Source organism: Pleurodeles waltl, chromosome 9 (assembly GCF_031143425.1).
Source record: "Pleurodeles waltl isolate 20211129_DDA chromosome 9, aPleWal1.hap1.20221129, whole genome shotgun sequence".
NCBI lineage: Eukaryota > Metazoa > Chordata > Amphibia > Caudata > Salamandridae > Pleurodeles > Pleurodeles waltl.
The window spans coordinates 35,115,000-35,133,750 of NC_090448.1; the positions used below are offsets into that span (position 1 = coordinate 35,115,000).

The following is an 18,751-nucleotide window of genomic DNA, read 5'->3' on the forward strand; positions in this document are numbered from 1 at the left end:
GTCTGGTGATACCGAGATTTCCTTGGGTGTGTACATATATTGTTGATTGTTCCTCATAATGAGGATATACGTTTATAGATATTTTTGTATATATGGTTCTATTTGTATGTGTTGGTATACATTCATGATTGTGCAAAACGTTTACGAACATGTATTGGTATTGTTACTATTATTGGCTTTTGCCTTTTCTATAAAAGTTTTCTTGAATATGGTTCTGAGGTGTTTGGAATGTCAATATTCACCTATTCGTCTCAAAGGCACGTCAAAAAATGGCGTAAACTGACGTCAGCACGCCGGCGAGGGCTTCTTATTGCCACAATGACGTCAGATGGAGCCGCGTGGAGTCGGGCAATTGTGACGTCCTCGCCGACGTGCAGAGCTGGAAATAAGTTTCCGTCGAATGCTGCACATGGGGAGAATTCATTAGGTGAGGAATCCACAGGTAGCTAGTATCCACCAGAAAAAGCGTTACCGAAGGTAAGTAACTTGATCTTTTGGGACAAAGGTCAGGTCAACCTGCAATCAGAAGTGAAAGGTATGCTCTCCATTCATGTACACCTCAGACGTCTTAAATACTTCTGCCTGTTCTCGTGTATGTATCCATATGTGTGTGTATATACACACACACTTTTTATTTTTTGGACAGGCCATAAATAAAAGTGAGACTAAAGGATTTAGTCCTACTTTTATGTCTAACATGGCCCTGTTTTTTATTTTCAAAATCTGGTCACCTTACCTGTGAAGCAGTCGGTGGGTCGAATGCCACCTCCTCGCTTCTCAAAAGGTATGTAGAGTTGATAGCTGAGGAAACGCCCAAGGACCCGACTCGATCAGTGAAAAAATATGCGTTTTTTTTTGTAGAAAAGACCCACATCATAGGAGCGACCCAGCTAGCTCAGGAGTCTGACCCAGGGATCCCGGAACCAGCACTGGGTTCCATTAAAAGAATATTATAACCCTGCATAAAGGTATACACAGCAGATCAACAGAATACCAACATAACACCAGCATTACACACTTCTTCTGCAAGTGGTGATCTGTGTTCACAAATTTACAGAAAGTGAAAAACTAAGATTACAAGTACATTTTAATTTTGAGTCTCTCAGAACTTCACCAACTTCAGACATTAAATCACACCCATGCATTAGAGTATATTAAAGAGATCTGGAGATGGCAAAGGCATGGAGGGTGTCGTGAAGCATACACGCCTCATTACAGATACTGCCAAGTCGACACCCACAACCCTAAAAAGTTCACCCACAAACAAGTGATCCTTTCTTGACTAGCGACTCGATAGCTGGACATGCACAGCCTGTCAATCTAAATATTAACCTGTAAAAGATTGTTTATCAAGTAATTGTTTTCCTATCGAGAATTACCGTTCCTTTACAAATTAAGACTAAGCACATTAGCAAGTTTTTTTGTTTTTTGTTTTGGTGTTGGCATGCATTGGAATCAAGGGCAACAGTACCTTTTGCTGTCAGTAAAGAAGTAGAATGCTTTGTAGTACTAATACTAACGCCCATCTTCAGCTGATGTTTATTTTGGGGGAGGGGTTTAGGGGCGTCTGCCTTATGTAGTATTAATAGAGGATTTGTTATGTTTAAAGGTAAATCGGTGAAGGTGTGCGTGTCTTTTTAAACTAATGGCCCAGTTTACAGTGGCATATAACATTGAGCATGGCCCTCCCCGCTGTACTATACTGGTGCATTATATATTTGTAAGCGTGTTACTATAAATGTATATTTTATCGTTTCAGGAGCAGCTCTCTCAGGTTTTGGATGCCATGTTTGAGAGAAAAGTGATACCGCAGGAACATGTCATTGATCAGGGAGATGATGGTGACAACTTTTACGTCATAGAACGGTAAGCAGCTGTACTTGACACTTAGTTGTGTTCTTTATTTTCATTTTTACAAGCAGTATGCCAACTCTATAATACTCTATAGTACGTGGTTATTGATTTAATTCCCATTTTACCATGTTAGCATGCATTGTTTATATTGTAGTTATTGATCTGACTTGTATGTGTTGAACAGTCAATAAAAGGTTTCAGTTGCACTTTTTTCACAATATTTTTGTATCTTGAATATATATGCCGCGAACATGGAGCAGGACATACCCTAGCACACTTGTCCATGGTCGTTGCGGACTGGCCGCAGTGCCCTTGGATACTGGGTGGGGGCTTTAACGCAGTACTTAGTATGAACCTGGATCTGATGATGCTCACAATGATGTGTTTCACGTATTACACCATCAGTCCTCCATATAAGGTTTTATATCATATATCATTGTTATTACGCTTGTTGATATAGTGAACTGATTTGATATTTTTGCTGCTTCCACATGAGGAAGTGTCTACTGCTTTTCTGATATAAGAAGAGAATAAAAGTTACAAAGTTTGTGACAAAAAAAGCTGGGAAATGGTACTCCTACAAAATACATGTGAACTGCAATTTAGCGCAAGGTGCTACTTGTATATTCACATCTCCATGAGATAGGGACATTCCCATATACATGTCTTCAATTGAAAAGGCATATGACTTATCATTGTTAATACAAAGGCCTGAGAGTGTTGCAAAATCAGAATGTTCAAGCAGTTGCAGTTAGGTTCATGCGGAGATCTCCCAAATACAGTATCGTATCAGCATATAGTGATATTTCGTGAGTCGTGGGTCCTATAGGTATCATTCAGTCCCGTGCCTCCTGTCTAATCCGCTGTGCTAATGGTTCTAATGCTAACACAAGTAGTAATGGGGACAATGGAAAAACTTGCCAAGAGCCACAGAATATTTGGAATGAATCTGAACTGTATACACCGGTCTGTGCTTTGCTGTGGGAGAGGTATATAACAATTTTACCCAGCGTATGTAATTAGGGTGGATCCCAAAGCGCCCAAGGGTAGCAAACACATAGTCCCACACCAACGTGTCAAAAGCATGTCGGAGGTCCATAGAAAGACAGCCGCCTACGGGTGTGTCGATCGGCGTCCATTATGTGATGTAACTGCATATATTAAGGGAGGTGTTGCGTTTTTGCAGAAAGCCACACTGATCTGTATTTATGAGTTTAGGGAGCAGGGGAAGAAGCCTACGCGCCAGGAACTTACTTAGGATATTGTACTTGGTGTTAAATGGCCATAGTGGTCTATAGTAAGACACATCTAATTTGACTTAAGTGGGTTTCAGTATAGAGGTCACTATTGCCTATCTAGTAGTAGGGGGCAACATGTCTCCTTCAAGGAGGTCTTGTACAAACCTTCCAATTGCAGTACTAGACAACTGGTGAAGGTAGCATAAAACTTGAAGGCCGTCTGTTCACAGGGTTTTTCTTTTTTTTTTTTTACGGGCCAATTATTTAGCTGCTTTGCGGATTTCACCGGGGCTCAGTGGAGCTCCTTGTCTGTGACCTGTATCTCCGGTTAGGTCAGTCCTTGCAGGAAGAAGTGAATTGCCGGATGGCCGGCCGGGAGGATAGCTGATTATAGGTCTGCATAGAAAGCATGGAGCTCTGGATTTATCTCGAGTTGTGTAGTGACCTGGGTCTGCTGGGGAGTAATTCTCTTGAGGATACAAGTGGGTGGGGGTGATAATTACTCATCTGGGCTAATAGCGTACTGGATTTATCTGTCTCAGAATGAGATTTCTGCACGTAGACCCTATAGTCCGTGACACTCGGGCGTTTAAGAAGTTCTGCGTATTCAGTTCTGGCTGCCTGTAACTCCAAGGTACGCTATAAATCTTCTACTGCTGCTTTCTCTAGAGGGCCCAAGCTATCTTCGACATGAGTAAGCTCGTGGAGGACCGTGTTGCAGGCACCCACAATGGAGCCTATAGATGTCCCTTGATATTACCATTTGGAATGCCTCCCATCCCACTAATGGAGAGGAGGCCATGTTAGGTTTTTCCACGAATTATCTATTGTATTAGCTAGGGTTTCACAGAATACTCCATCCTCCAAGGGCCGTGGCTGTAGATGCCATGTGGCTACAGGGGTCTGCACACGGCCCCATGACAGTGTCACCTCTAAGAGATTATGGTCTGATGGGGGTTTTTCCTACATATGTTGCGTGTGTAATGTGAGTTTGAAGCGAGGTGTTACATAGGTTTCAGTCAAGTTGGTCATGTAGTGCATGTGGGGGAGAGAAAAATGAATTTCTCCAGTATTGGATCTTTCATAGGTTCACATGTTTGAATCATACTCATCGTCAAAGTGTGTGTCCCATGGTAATCAACATAGCATTATATATCATCAATGGTTATGAACAGTCTCTTTAATAACATATCCATGTCCTTTTTTTAAAAAAGGACCAAACTTGACTTATGGCCAATCAGGCGACTGCACCCTCTAGAACACTCCAAAGAGAGGCAGATCCCCTAAGATTTTCCACCGTACGTCATGCAAGAGGGAGTCTCCCTGGGCGCTGCCCAGTTTTCTTCATACTTCAGGTATTTTACCTACTATTTACATTCAGATATGACTGATAAACGTGAAAAGGGATTATTTTGATCCTGGTCTACTTGTGGAAAAAAGAGGCTACATGTTGATGATCCTTATAAGGATTGTATAAATTGCCTTTATCCTCACCATAAAGTGAAGGATTGTGAAATGTGCCTTCAATTTTCATATAAAACCCTTAAAGAGCGTGAGGGCAGACTTATTTTGGCTACACTAATCTCAGCCATCTATAACACTCACGTCAGAAGACGACCCTGACTCCTACAGTTCCTCACAAAAAAAAAACACCTAAGAGGGAAAATTCCCTGAGGAACAACCTCAGACTTCTAAAAAGGCCTTATAAAAGTCTCATCAGGAGACTAGCAAGGGAGCATCCCATAAGGATAGAAAACAGAGACATGAGGCTAGTCAGAGTAGATCCCATCCTTCTGCTTAATTTAGAAAATCTCTTACCCCCTCAAAACCGGCTTCAGAACCGTCGATGATAAAACCACCTTTGAAATTCACATCGACGGGAACTCCGACGAGAACAAGTACAGTGACCTATAGTGGCATCGGTGATGATACCATTGACGCTCGCTGTGGCACCTATCCCGTCGACAAAGATCTCCTCAACTACAGTTCCAAGTACTTCGCAAACATTGCCAACGAAGACACCATCCAAGAAAGTCTGTTGACATCAGTACCATCGTCGGTGATACAACTGACGACTCCATTGTTGCTGACCTCGCTGTTAACATCTTTACCGCAGACGACCCTGTCGTCATCGGCACCAACGACATCGTCGCCGACTATGGTCCCAGCTACACCATTACCTCCCCTGACTATTTTAAAACTGTCGACAACACCATCGACGGTGATTAAGATAACCAAACAGATAATTAGACCAGAGCACACCTCTCCCAGTAAGGTTTCTCCTTATCCTACTAGTCACCTTTTAGACATAGATGATTCTGATGTCACTGATGGCCCATTCGGAATGGAACAGCGTATAGTCCTTTGCAAGTGAATGTAAAATGCCAGGATTTAGGCAAGGATGAATATGATAATGATCGTTATTATGGTGACAACTATCAGGAACCAACAAGCACTCATAGACTTTCCCCTTCTCAGCGTTATAGGTCACACGAACAACTGCAAGCGCCTCAGGATGTAGTGAAAGTACCTTTAACATTACTACAAGATTTAAAAAATATGTTAAAGGACTATTAAGCGAGGTACCCTGATGGCCCTCGACAAACAGTGTTAGGTCAAGTATCTACACCAACTCCTCACCCACAGCTCCGGAACATCATCTTCCACCGGTTACACCGAGAATATCACCATTGTCTAACATCACTACCCCTCCTAGAGAAGATCCTTCTTCATCTAGTGATGAAAATGAGGAATTCAGGACAATAGGTCTCACGAGTGGAATTGAATACCTTTTACCAACGCCATCGCCACCTCCCCTTAAGACTCTGCACCAGAGGATATTGGCGTGTTTCATTCAATAATGGAAAGAGCCGCAGACAGATGTTTTCTCCATATGTCAGTGAAGCAGACTGACTGCTTCTTGTATGATTTTAAAGAACCTCAAAGAAAATCACGAAGGTCAAAACCCATAATTGACTATATATGGCAAGAAGAAGTAAAGATTACGCAGAATCCAGCTACAGTGCCGGCTGTATTGCCAAAGATAGAAAAGAAATACAAGGCCCCTGATGATGCACTAGCCTGTTTAGAGGGTCACCCAAAGGCGGATTCTGTTGTTATTCAAGCAGCACAATGTTGCTCCAAAAATCCGTCAAAACCTATATCGGCACCCACCGATAAGGAAGGGAGGCGCCTAGATAACTTAGGGAAGAGGTTCACCACAATGTCTTCAGTTATAGTAGGAGCAGCCAACGCTCTAGCTATTGCTCATTATGACCGACAAATCTGGGCGGATATAGGGGACTTACTAGATCTCATACCGGAAGAAAAAGGACCAAAAACAAGGAAATTGTTATAAGAAAGAGGGAGACCATCCCCTGAAATCATCAATGGCGCTATGGATATAGCGTCAACTGGATTCCGACAGCTTGCAGGGGCTGCGGTCTTACGAAGACAAGGAGCGTTAAAGAGTACATCTTTTAGACCCGAAGTCCAGACAAATATTCTAGACATGGCCTTCGACAGACAAGCACTTTTGGGAAGCACATCGATGAAGCGCTACAAACAAAAGCGGACACTGAAACAGCCTGGTCATTAGGAACCTTACAGTTCAGGAAGGCTGCCTTCAGAGGAGCTAGAGGAAAAGGCCTCTCCTCATATAGAGGTAGTTATCAAAGGTTCCAGCAACCTTACCAACAATATAGGCCTTATTTCCAGCAGCAAGCCTATAAGCAGCCACCTTCAGCTGCTTATCACAAGCAAGGGCCTCGCAGAAAACAGGTCTCACGGGTAGGACTCCAACAGAACAAAGTGACCTGTACTGAGAGTTGGCTGCCACCACTTCCAAATTGAACCTGGGTGCAAATGCCTCCAACTACCATCACCATTGGGGAAGCATAACATTGGACAAGTGGGTTCTAGACCTTGTTACCCACGGACATAATCTGGAGGTCATCCAGCGACCGCTAACAACTCCATCAGGTGCACACCCACATCATCTTCACTTACTAAGTCAAGAAGCTCACATCATGCTAGAGAAAGAAGCAATAGAAAGAGTTCCTTCATCACTGAAAGGAATAGGTTTCTATTCCAGTTTTTTTTCCTAATGAAGAAGAAATCAGGGGAATGGAGACCCATACTAGACTTAGGGAAACTGAACAAAATCCTAAAGAAACAGTCTTTCTGTATGATCACTCTTTCAAACGTTCTCAAACTCTTGAACCACTACGATTATATGAGCACTCTGGATCTGCGAGATGCGTTCTTTCATATCACCTTCCACCCCAAAAAACGCAAATTCCTCAGGTTCACAGTAGCCGACACTCACTACCAATTCAAAGTTCTTCGTTTTGGTCTCAAATCTGCACCACATATTTTCACAAAGTCCCTGCTGGCTGCCGCGCTGTGAAGCTCAGAACACACCAAATATTCCCATATCTTGACAACTGGTTGATCAAGACACCATCGGCAGCTCAGGCGACAGAATCCACCTTAGCCTGCCCGATACTCTGCAAACACCTGGGTCTCATGGTCACACACCTAAAATCATCCACTATTCTAACAAAGCAAATCCCATTACTGGGAGCAATTCTGGATACTCAACAAAACAAAGCATACCTGTCACAAGACAGACAACAGAGATTACAGCGTCCAGCACTAAAAATTCAAACAAGAAAGTGCTATTCAGTACGCATTTATAAATCTCTTTTGGGGATGATGTCATCTATAGACCTCCTACCCTTCCAAGAAGAACTCGACAGACAGTATTTGAAGGTAACAGGATCATTCTACTTAATCAAGATTATACCTCGAATGATAACAGCATTAGCTTGGTGGGCAGAGGCGAACAATCTAGACAAAGGTCTCTCATTCCTTTCTCAGCTCCCCATTACATTATCACCACGGATGCATCCCTGGAAGGATGGGAAGAACACTTGCAAGAACTACAAGTCCAAGGAAAATGGACTGCAGGTCAGAAAGCTCTTCACAATAATCACCTGGAACTTCGAGCGATTTACCTCGGTCTTAGAGCCTATCTTTAGAGAATACTTCAGTCCTCTTGCACACAGACATCACAACAAGCATGTTTTACATAAACAAGTAGGAAGGTACCAGATCGTTACCCCTATTGTCAGAAGCGCAGAGGATTTGGAATTGGACAATGAAGCATGGCATCACTCTGAGTGGATCATGTTTCCCAACTCAGCAACACTTTGGCGGACAGTCTCAGCAGAATAAAATCAACCCTTCACGAATGGGAGCTAGATCACACCACTCTGGACCACGTATTCTGTCGGTGGGGCAAGCCAACACTAGACCTGTTTATGACCAACAGAACAACAAATGCCGGTATTTTGCAAGCTGGCTACCCCATCCAGGATCGTGGGGGGAATGCATTTTTGATAAGATGGTCCGGGGTCCTTGCCAACGCTTTTCCTCCAATTCCTGTGATTCCGAAGATTTTCAGAAAAATCAGATCAGAGAGGTGTTGGGTCATACTGATAGGTCCCAGGTGGCCCAGGCAACACTGGTTCACGGAGCTTCTCCTGCTCTCCGAAGTAAACCATATTCACCTCAAGCCAGTGCCTCACCTGTTACCGATGAACAACGGCCAGGTACATCATCCGGACCCAGCGTCTCTCCACTTGTGTGCATGGCTCCTGAATACAATGAATTCAAGGACCTGAACATCTCGCAGTAGTGTCAAGAGATTCTGTCTAAGGCGTGAGCAGATTCAACCTTTAAAATGGAAAAGGTTCTGCATCTGGTGCCAGAATTCCGACTTACATCCTCTTTAAATATCACCTGAACAGCTCTTGCCTTACCTGCTTTCTCTGCCTCAGTCAGGTCTGGCTCATTCCTCAGTAAAAGTGCATCTGGCTACAATTTCCAGATATGCCCATTCTCATGGTTCTACTTACTTATGCTCCAGCAGAATCAATTTATTAAAGGCCTCTTTAGTGCTTTTCCTCCATTGAGGATTCCACCACCAGAGTGGCATCTAAACACAGTCTTACCGCAATTAATGAAGCCACCGTTTGAGCCCTTCATAAGGCTGACCTCAAATTCTTCACCTGGAAAGTCTTTTTGATTTTAGCTCTTACAAGCACCAGAAGAGTAAGTGAAATCCAGGCCTTCTCCACATAGGAACCTTTTTTGCACTTCACAGATGATGCCGTCCTACTTTGAACGAACCCGAGATTAATTCCTAAGGTATCTTGTGATTTCAATCTTAATGAACCTGTTGTTCTAAGAGCTTTCTTTCCGAACCCAAGTTCTCTGGCAGAAAGATCCTTCCATACCTTGTATCTTAAGAGATGCCTTAAATTATATTTGCATCGTACAGAAACGTTCAGGAAGACTACTCGGTTATTGGTATCTAACAGTCAAATGCATATGGTAACTCCAGTAACTAAAGCAACAATTGCCAGATGGATTTCAACCACAATACAGTATTGTCATTGTAAAGCTGATCAACCTTTGTCAAACAAGGTCAGAGCGCACTCAACCAGGGCAGTCTCTACATCCACAGCCCTGTTTGCTGGTGTGACGTTGGACAAGATATATTGTGCGGCAACATGAAGAAGTGTGCACTCATTCACACAGCACTACTGCCTAGAGTCAGCTCAACACACTGATGCTGCAGTTGGTCAAGCACTACTACGCCATCTGTTTCAATATGGTGAGCCTCCATTGTTTATTCTTTTAGATCTATCTATTGAAATAAGTTTCCAGTTGCTGATTATTATTATAGTTGTTATTATTACTATTATTTTTATTTAAGTATATGCATACATTTTATTATATACAGGAGTATACGTGTTTATAGTACTATATAACTGGCACCTTAAGTATTTGTGTATGTATGTATGTGTGTGTGTGTGTGTATATATATATATATATATATTTGTGTATATATATATATGTGTATACATACATATATACACACACACACACACACACACCCACCCACCCCTTGACCGGGGGCTGTGAACTCGCTTCCCCAGCATTCCTCGCAGTCATGGACCTGCCGCTGACGTTTGCCTAAGCGCCAGGAGGTGCATAAAATCCATTGTGCTCACCCGCAGTGCGGGACACCTTGAACAACACAGGGGGCTGTGAACTCGCTTCCTCCGCATTCCTCGTGGCCAGGGACGTGCCGCTGACGTTTGCCCAAGCGCCAGGAGGTGGCGCATAAAACCCAGCACGCTCACCCGCAGCGCGGGACACCTTGAATGGGACCGGGGGCTGTGAACTCACTTCCCCAGCATTCCTCACGGCTAGGGACGTGCCGCTGACGTTTTCCCAAGCGCCAGGAGTCACATAAAATCCAGCATGCTCACCCGCAGCACAGGACACCTTGAACAGGACCATGGGCTGTGAATTCGCATCCCCAGCATTCCTCACGGCTAAGGACGTGCCGGTTCCCAAGCGCCAGGAGGCGCATAAAATCCAGCATGTTCACCTGCAGGACAGGACACCTTGACCGGGGGCTGTGAACTCGCTTCCCCAGCATTTCCTTGCGGCCATGAACATGCCACTGATGTTTGCCCAAGTGCCAGGAGACGCATAAAATCCAGCACACTCACCTGCAGTGTGGGACACCTTCAAATGGACCATGGGCTGTGAATTCGCTTCCCCAGCATTCTTCGCAGCCAGGGACATGCCGCTGATGTTTGCCCAAGCGCCAGGAGGCACATAAAATCCAGCACGCTCACCCACAGCGTGGGACACCTTTAACTGGACCGGGGGCTGTGACTTCGCTTCCCCAGCATTCCTTGCGGCCAGGGATGTGCCGCTGACGTTTGCCCAAGCGACAGGAGGCGCATCAGATCCAGCACGCTCACCCATAGCGCAGGACACATTGAACGAGACCGGGGGCTGCAAACTCGCTTCCCCAGCATTCCTTGTGGCCAGGGACATGCCGCTGACGTTTGCCCAAGCGCCAGGAGGCGCATAAAATCCAGCATGCTCACCTGCAGCGTGGGACGCGCCTGGGCGAAGACCAGGCCAAGAGCGGGCCTGTCTGAGTCAGGCTGGGCTGGGCCACCCCCCTTGAGTTTGGCTTTTGAGACACTGTTGAATTGCCTTTTTATTTTATTTTTATCTTTGTTTTTTATCTTCTTACTCCAGGCCCCTCCGAACCGATTAGCATCATTCTGCAGTGATGGTTAAAAGAAAGGTGACTGAAGGCGGCTTGGGGTTTGGGGGAAGAAGCAGAGGAAACATTCTAAAAAGCCGGGCGGTAACGATGTGCTCAATCGCATTGATAATCTCCTGGGGGATTAGGACGAAAGGCTAGTTCCAACATCTGTTACAGCTCAACCCAAGGGTCCCACTGCTGGTTAACAACAGGAAAGTATATCCAACATGTTTGGTAAAGCTATGGAATGGATGGGGAGTAAAATCAATACAGTATCCCAAAATTCTACAGATTCATTTCCCAGTCCCGACCCCACCCTTGACATGGTGACAGCACTTCCTCCCTCTCCCTTCCCTTGTACTAATCGCTTTTCACCACTCACAAGTCCTATAGATATATCCACATCTCAGTATTCTGCAGCTTCTATTACACAAGTTGGGCTAGGCTGCCCATCTAATAATCAGGCACATCGTCTCCCCTAAATGATGACTTTGCAGGCTGCATCCAAATGCTTAGGTCAGAAATAGCAACCCTTAAGTGTATGATTGGTGATCTTGTGGTTACTGTGGGGCGCCTCATGGAAGAGAGGGGGAGAAAATGCAGGGAGGGCGCTGCTAACCCAGTCACGACTAATGCTCCAGTTCCTGCACCCACCGTTCCTACTTTGATCCCCCCTGCAAAACACCTTGTGGGCCACCCTGGGTTGCTACATGAGGACATCATTCCCAGGACAATTGTCAGAGCTTCTACCAAGGGTTGTCAAGCACATGCTGGTGTGTCAAGTGAATCCGTTCCTAACCACTCGCGGACTAAAGGCCACAGCATCTTATTACCTACACCAGGGGATGGGTGATACCCTTGTAGATCACACAATGCCAGAACTACTATCTTTTCTCCTCGTAAACCTTTTTATGATAAATGTACCCAAACTTGATTCTCTTGGGGGTTGGGGCGGTGGAAGGGGAAGACACTCTGATAAACAAGGCAAGGTTACCCACTGGATTTGTCATAGTAGAGGATGTCTTTCAGAGATTAGAAATGACATTCTCAGGGTCAGACGGCACAGGCTCCCGAGCTCCTTGTTCCACTGTATCAAACTTCTTTTAGTGAATGGGCAGATAGCCGATGATTTAGTGGCCTTCGACCAAAGAACTAATCCTCCAGATGGGTCTACTACTCAGTTCATATTTGATTTACCCCTCGCCCCACGTGTGCTACCCCCTCGTGGTCTTCTTGGCAACGGTTCTGTCTGTTCTAAGCTAGATTGACCCTTAGAGGCTGAGGCACAGGCCACTTATGATAGCTCTAATAGCTGTGCAAGTTCTGACAGCTGTCGCCGTGTTATTTGCCATCCAGCAGGTCTGGGCTACCCTAAAGGCAAGAAGGTCCCTATTGCTCCACCTAAGGCAGTTGTACCTGCTGCCAACGATGCTTGTAGAACATTGGCAGTCTATTTAGATTCCCTGGCTAATTCTTCTTCTCCGCTTAACACCATGACTACTTGCTGGAAAGTAAACATTGTTTCCTGGAATGTGGCAGGTCTCAAATACAAACTTTCATTGCCCCACTGGAATACCTTAATGGACTCTTTCAACATATACATCTTGCAGGAAACCTGGCTTGTCGAATCAGCCTATGCAACCTATCATCTTCCCTCAATCCCTAGTAAAGTGGGCTGCCCACCGGGGGGGGGCTTTTACTATTGGTAAAAACTGTATTGCAGTGCATAGTGAAATGGCTGCCTACGTACAGCCCTGATATACTAGGCATCAGCCCTATGGGACCTGGGACTACCGTCATTGACATATTGAACATCTACGCCAAGAGGACAAGGGGGCCCAACCATTCTGCCACTTTGCAGTCTCTTGAGAGCTTGCTGAGCGAGAGACCGTCCAGCCACGCCCTTATAGTAGCGGGGGACTTCAATGTTATGTTCAAACCTCTTGGTTTGAACAATATGGGTGATTACCTGGATGAACACAATTTATGGCATATACCCAGACTTGAACTCAACCCCCTGTCGGCTGGCTCGGGCAAACCTAATTAGTGCAGTTAAGCAAAAAATATGTTTCCCGTGTTAGGATCCTGCGAAAAAAGTACAAGCAGACGCAGAGTAAGGCCAGGTGGGATTGGGATGAGTAGAGATGGAGGTGTATAAAGGATGCCTGTGAACGCAAGGACCCCAAATCTTTCTGGCCCTTGGTAAGCAATAGCAATCACAGGGGAGCTCCTGCTTCTGGCAATAACATCCAGCCCTCGGACTGGTTCCAACGTTGTAATTCCCTTTATGATGCTAAGAGCCAACTTCCAAGCAGCCTCGCCCCCTTCACTCCTTTTACAGTTGGGTGTTAGCCACTGCAGTGGTTTGTTTAATCTGGGAGATATACGCTATGCAATTAACAACATAGTATGTTTTAAAGCTGATGGCATTCCTGGTGATCTTTTTTTACACAACATAGACAAGTGGGCTGAGTACATTCTACTCCTATCTAACGCAATTGCCAGGGTAGCTCCGATTTCCAAGTCATGCAGGGGTGCCGAGATAATACCCATCTACAAGCAAGCCAACAGGTCTTTACCATGTAATTACAGGCCCGTAAGCCTTATATATACAATTCAAAAGGTATTCTGTTGTGCCCTAATATCTAAAATACACTACTGGATTACCACGAGGTACTTAAGCACAGTGAGCCTTTGGAAGAGGATTTCTGTTTTAATACCTTATCCTCCACGCACTCAAGATACCAGTGCCTCCCAATGCTACCTGGCATGATAAAACATGTGGATGAGATATTCAGTGAGCTGGTTAAAGCTAGGGTTTTAACACCCTCCATTGACAACAAATATAAGCCTGCACCTACAGACCCTGCATACATTACCCACCAGGTACCTCCAGACTCAGTGGTTGTGAAAGCCGCTAGAAAAAGGGCCAACAGTTGGTTGTCCCGGGACGCCCCTCCCCCTGAAAAAAAAAAAGGAAATTCAATGCTGCTGGCAAGAGGGTAGCTGCACAAGCAGCTAACTAATGGCGAATTGCGAACTCACAAGCCTTGTTAGCAAGGTATGATAGAGCCCACTGGGACGAGATGCAGGAGCTGTTACAACACCTGCCAAAAGAGCTCAACAAATTGTTGAGTATTGTCAGGCCATAAGTAATAACCAAATACTGTCTGCCCTTGATGCTGCAGATACAGCAGCTAGAAGCGTGAATACTGCTGTCACCATACGCAGACACGCATGGCTACGTTCCTCTGGATTTAAGCCAGAAATACAGGAGGCAGTATTGAATATGCCTTTCAATAAAAAACACCTTTTTGGGCCTGAGGTTGACACCACAATAGAAAAACTCAGGAAGGACTCAGACACTGCTAAAGCAATGGGGGAGCCTCATATACAACACCTTACAGAGGCTCCTTTCGTAGGCAGCAATTTAGAGGAGGATTCAAGCCACAATCCACAGAGGCTTCTACCTCCCATTCTAAATAAGGGCAACAACAGCCATACCAGAGAGGGGGATTTGGAGGCTCTTATAGAGGCCAGCACTTTAGAGCCAGAAAAACAAAACAAGTCACTACCCCATCAAAACGGTGACTTATTAAGCATCCCACAACCCCACACATCTCCTGTGGGGGGCAGACTGCAGCAATTCCACTCCCAATGGCAAAATATCACCACAGACCAATGGGTACTTTCAATTATCCGCAATGGTTATTGCGTAGAATTGATTTCTATACCTCCAAACATTCCTCCACGTTATCACAGGTTGTCCCAGAACACAATGTTCTATTACAAGAAGAAGTGCAATCGCTACTACTAAAAGAGGCAATAGAAGTGGTCCCAAAATCCCAACAAGGAACAGGAGTATACTCACTATACTTCCTCATTCCCAAAAAGGATGGCACTCTCCGACCCATTCCAGATCTCAGACCACTACATCTATATATCCTGTCAGAACACTTTCACATGGTAACTCTGCAGGACGTCATTCCACTACTACAAAAACAAGATTACATGACTGCATTAGACCTCAAAGATGCGTATTTCCATATACCCCTCCATCCAGCTCACAGAAAATACCTAAGGTTTGTGATAGCAGGAAAACATTACCAATTCAGAGTTCTGCCATTCAGCATAACAACCACTCCAAGAGTATTCACAAAATGTCTAGCAGTAGTAGCAGCTTACCTAAGAAGACAACACATACATGTCTTTCCTTATCTAGACGATTGGCTGATAAAATCAAGCAATTTTATACAATGTCAACAACACGCTCAATACACAATAGAGACCCTACATACACAATGGTTCACTCTCAATTACCAAAAATCCCATCTTCAGCCGGCACAGGTGCTATTCTCAATACACAAAAATCCTTAGCCTATCCAAATACACAAAGGATACAAGCTTTCCAAAATCTCATACTAAAAATGCAGCCAAATCAACAATACACTGTAGGATTTACCATGAAACTATTGGGAATGATGGCATCCTGCATAGCAATAGTACTGCACGCAAGACTAAACATGAGAACACTACAACAGCGCCTCTCACAGCAATGGTCTCAAGCACAGGGTCAATTGCAAGATCTAGTGTTGTTAGACCACCAAATCACAGGTCCCTTCAATGGTGGAATCTCAGCAATTTAATGAAGGGTCGGTCATTTCAAGACCCTGTGCCTCAGACCACAATAAAAACAGATGCATCAATGATAGGTTGGGGAGCTCATTTCAACAACCTTACCATTCAAGGGGAATGGGATTCAAAACAGCCAAATTATCACATAAACCATTTAGAATTATTAACTGTGTTCCTTGCCCTAAAAGCGTTTCAACCACTTCTCAAACACAAGACTGTCCTGATAAAAACAGACAATATGACGACCACGTATTACCTAAAGAAACAAGGTGGGACACATTCATCTCAACTGTCTCTTCTAGCCCAAACAATATGGAAATGGGCAATTTACAATCGCATTCATCTACTCCCAGGACTACACAATCAGTTAGCGGATCTCCTAAGCAGAACACACACCGACAGATACACGAATGGGAAATTCGCTCTCAGATACTTCATCAGTACTTTCAAATGTGGGGGACACCGGAAATAGACCTATTCCCAACAAGCGAAAACGCAAAATGCCAAAACTTCGCATCCAGACACCCACACCCTCTGTCCAAGGGCAGTGCTTTATGGATCAACTGGTCAGGGATATTTGCTTACCCTTTTCCTCCTCTCCCACTATTTCCGTTTCTGGTCAGCAAACTGTGTCAGACCTCTCTCACCATAATACTCATAGCCCCAACGTGGGCACGACAACATTGGTACACAACACTCCTAGACCTGCCAGTAGTACCTCACTACAAACTTCCAAACAGACCAAATTTGTTAACACAAAACAAAAGACTGATCAGACATCCAAATCTCAGTGCCCTCAACTTAGCGATTTGGCTCCTGAAGTCATAGAATTTTGATACTTACAACTTCCATTAGAATGTATGGAAGTTCTCAAACAAGCATGCAAGCCTACAACTAGGCAATGCTATGCTAACAAATGGAAACGGTTTGTTTATTACTGTCAATCTAAAAATACTGACCCACTTACAGCATAATACAAGATATTGTATGCTACCTACTTTATTTACAGAAGTCAAATCTAGCTTTCTCATCTATTAAAATTCATCTTACTGCCATATCAGCATAATTGCAGACTATACAACATACTTCACTCTTTAGAGTCCCAGTTATAAAAGCCTTCATGGAAGGACTAAAACGTATTATTCCACCTAGAACTCCACCAGTTCATGCTTGGAATCTAAATATTGTCCTCACAAGATTAATGGGCCCACCTTTTGAACCTGTGCATTCCTGTGAGTTTGACATTTACTAAGCATTACTGTGTAGATGTATTTTCAAAGCAACAGGCCAATGTTGGTCAAGCTGTCTTTAAAACATTATTTCAAACAACTCCAACTCCTACAGGCTAGCTGCCACAATGTATGGGGAGAACAACTGCTTTGTAGTCTATGCATAGCATGTGTATCTACAGCTACACATGCCATCGAACGGAAAATATCACTTACCCAGTGTACATCTGTTCGTGGCATGTAGTGCTGCAGATTGACATGCATCCTCCCTGGAAGCCTGTAGTCGTTGCAGTTTTCTTATTTGTACATTTACATTTGCATGGACATCTATTTTTTAACTTACTATTTTTTTTATACAACATTTATGTTCTTACACTCTATCACTCCTTCCTACACCCTTTTGCGGGAAAACAATCTAGCAATGGAGTCTATGCCCATGCGCAGTATGACCGAGAGGACGGGTCACTCGATCCCGTGACTCCGAAAAGACTTATTTGAAGAAAAACAACTTGTAACACTCCGAGCCCAACACTAGATGGCGGAAGTAATGCATAGCATGTGAATCTGCAGCACTACATGCCACGAATAGATGTTCACTGGGTAAGTGACATTTTCCATTTTATTTGTGTTTTAAAACCCACTATCCACTAATTACACTTCAGATAAATATTCCACTTACTGATTGCTAATCTTATTCAAGCACGTGAATATATGAAAGATCTAATACTGGAGAAGAAAACGAGTTACTTGCCTGTAACTTCAGTTCTCCAATATTGGTATCTTTCATTGATTCACATGCGGCCCACCCTCCTCCACTGAGGGGCTTCCTTATAGCAAAGGATGAAAATTCTCACTTGTGCTAGAAAACCTGACAGAATCTGCCTCTCTTGGGAGTGTTCTAAAGGGTGCTGTTGCCTAATTGGTCATAAGTCAAGTTTGGTCCTTTAAAAAAAAAAAAAAAAGGACTTGGATATGTTATGAAAGAGACTGTCAATAGCCATTAGGGCCTATGATAATGATATACTGCTAAGTTGATTACCATGGGACTCCCACTTCGACGACTGGGATGATTCAAGCATGTGAATCTTGTTAAAGATACCCATACTGGAGAACTGAATTACAGGTAAGTAACTTGTTTTAATTTGCACATGCTTCCATTACGGTTGTACCAGGCATCCAACAGTGTCCATCTCTGCAGCCAGCTATGTAGGGCCTTAGCTTGTTGAAACTAGCCAGTGCCCAGTAAAGGGCTGTGTGACCGGTCCAGATTCACATCAAGTACCGCGTTAAAATACCCACCCAGTATCCAAGCGTATTGTGTACTGTCCATGGACAAGTGTGCTAGGGATATGTCCTGTTCCATGTTCAAGGCGTATATACTCTCCAGCACCACAGGCATCCCATCTAGAGTACCTCAGAGAAGGGTATGTCGTCCATGCACCTCGGTCCTAGAGTCTAGAACTGTAAATGGAACTCCAGAGTGGATCCATATTTCAGCTCCTCGTGCAAAGACCGAATATGTGGGCTGGAATATTTGACCTCTCCATTTCTTGTGCAGTTTGAGGGCTTCAGTAGTAGAGAGATGGGTCTCTTGTAAGCATGCTATGTGTGATTGCCGGCGGTGTAGCTGGGCAAGTATCTTGTCATTTGTG

At 44.2% G+C, this 18,751-nt stretch overlaps 1 protein-coding gene across 1 annotated transcript in view; it reads left to right on the forward strand.

Annotated features, from left to right (window-relative positions):
- The window catches only part of PRKAR2A (protein kinase cAMP-dependent type II regulatory subunit alpha), a 716,041-nt gene that overhangs the window by 357,919 nt on the left and 339,371 nt on the right, over positions 1–18,751 (forward strand). The window contains exon 5 of the mRNA XM_069206211.1: positions 1,760–1,866. Within this exon, the coding sequence (XP_069062312.1) occupies positions 1,760–1,866 (107 nt within the window). The remainder of the gene's footprint in view (positions 1–1,759; positions 1,867–18,751) is intronic.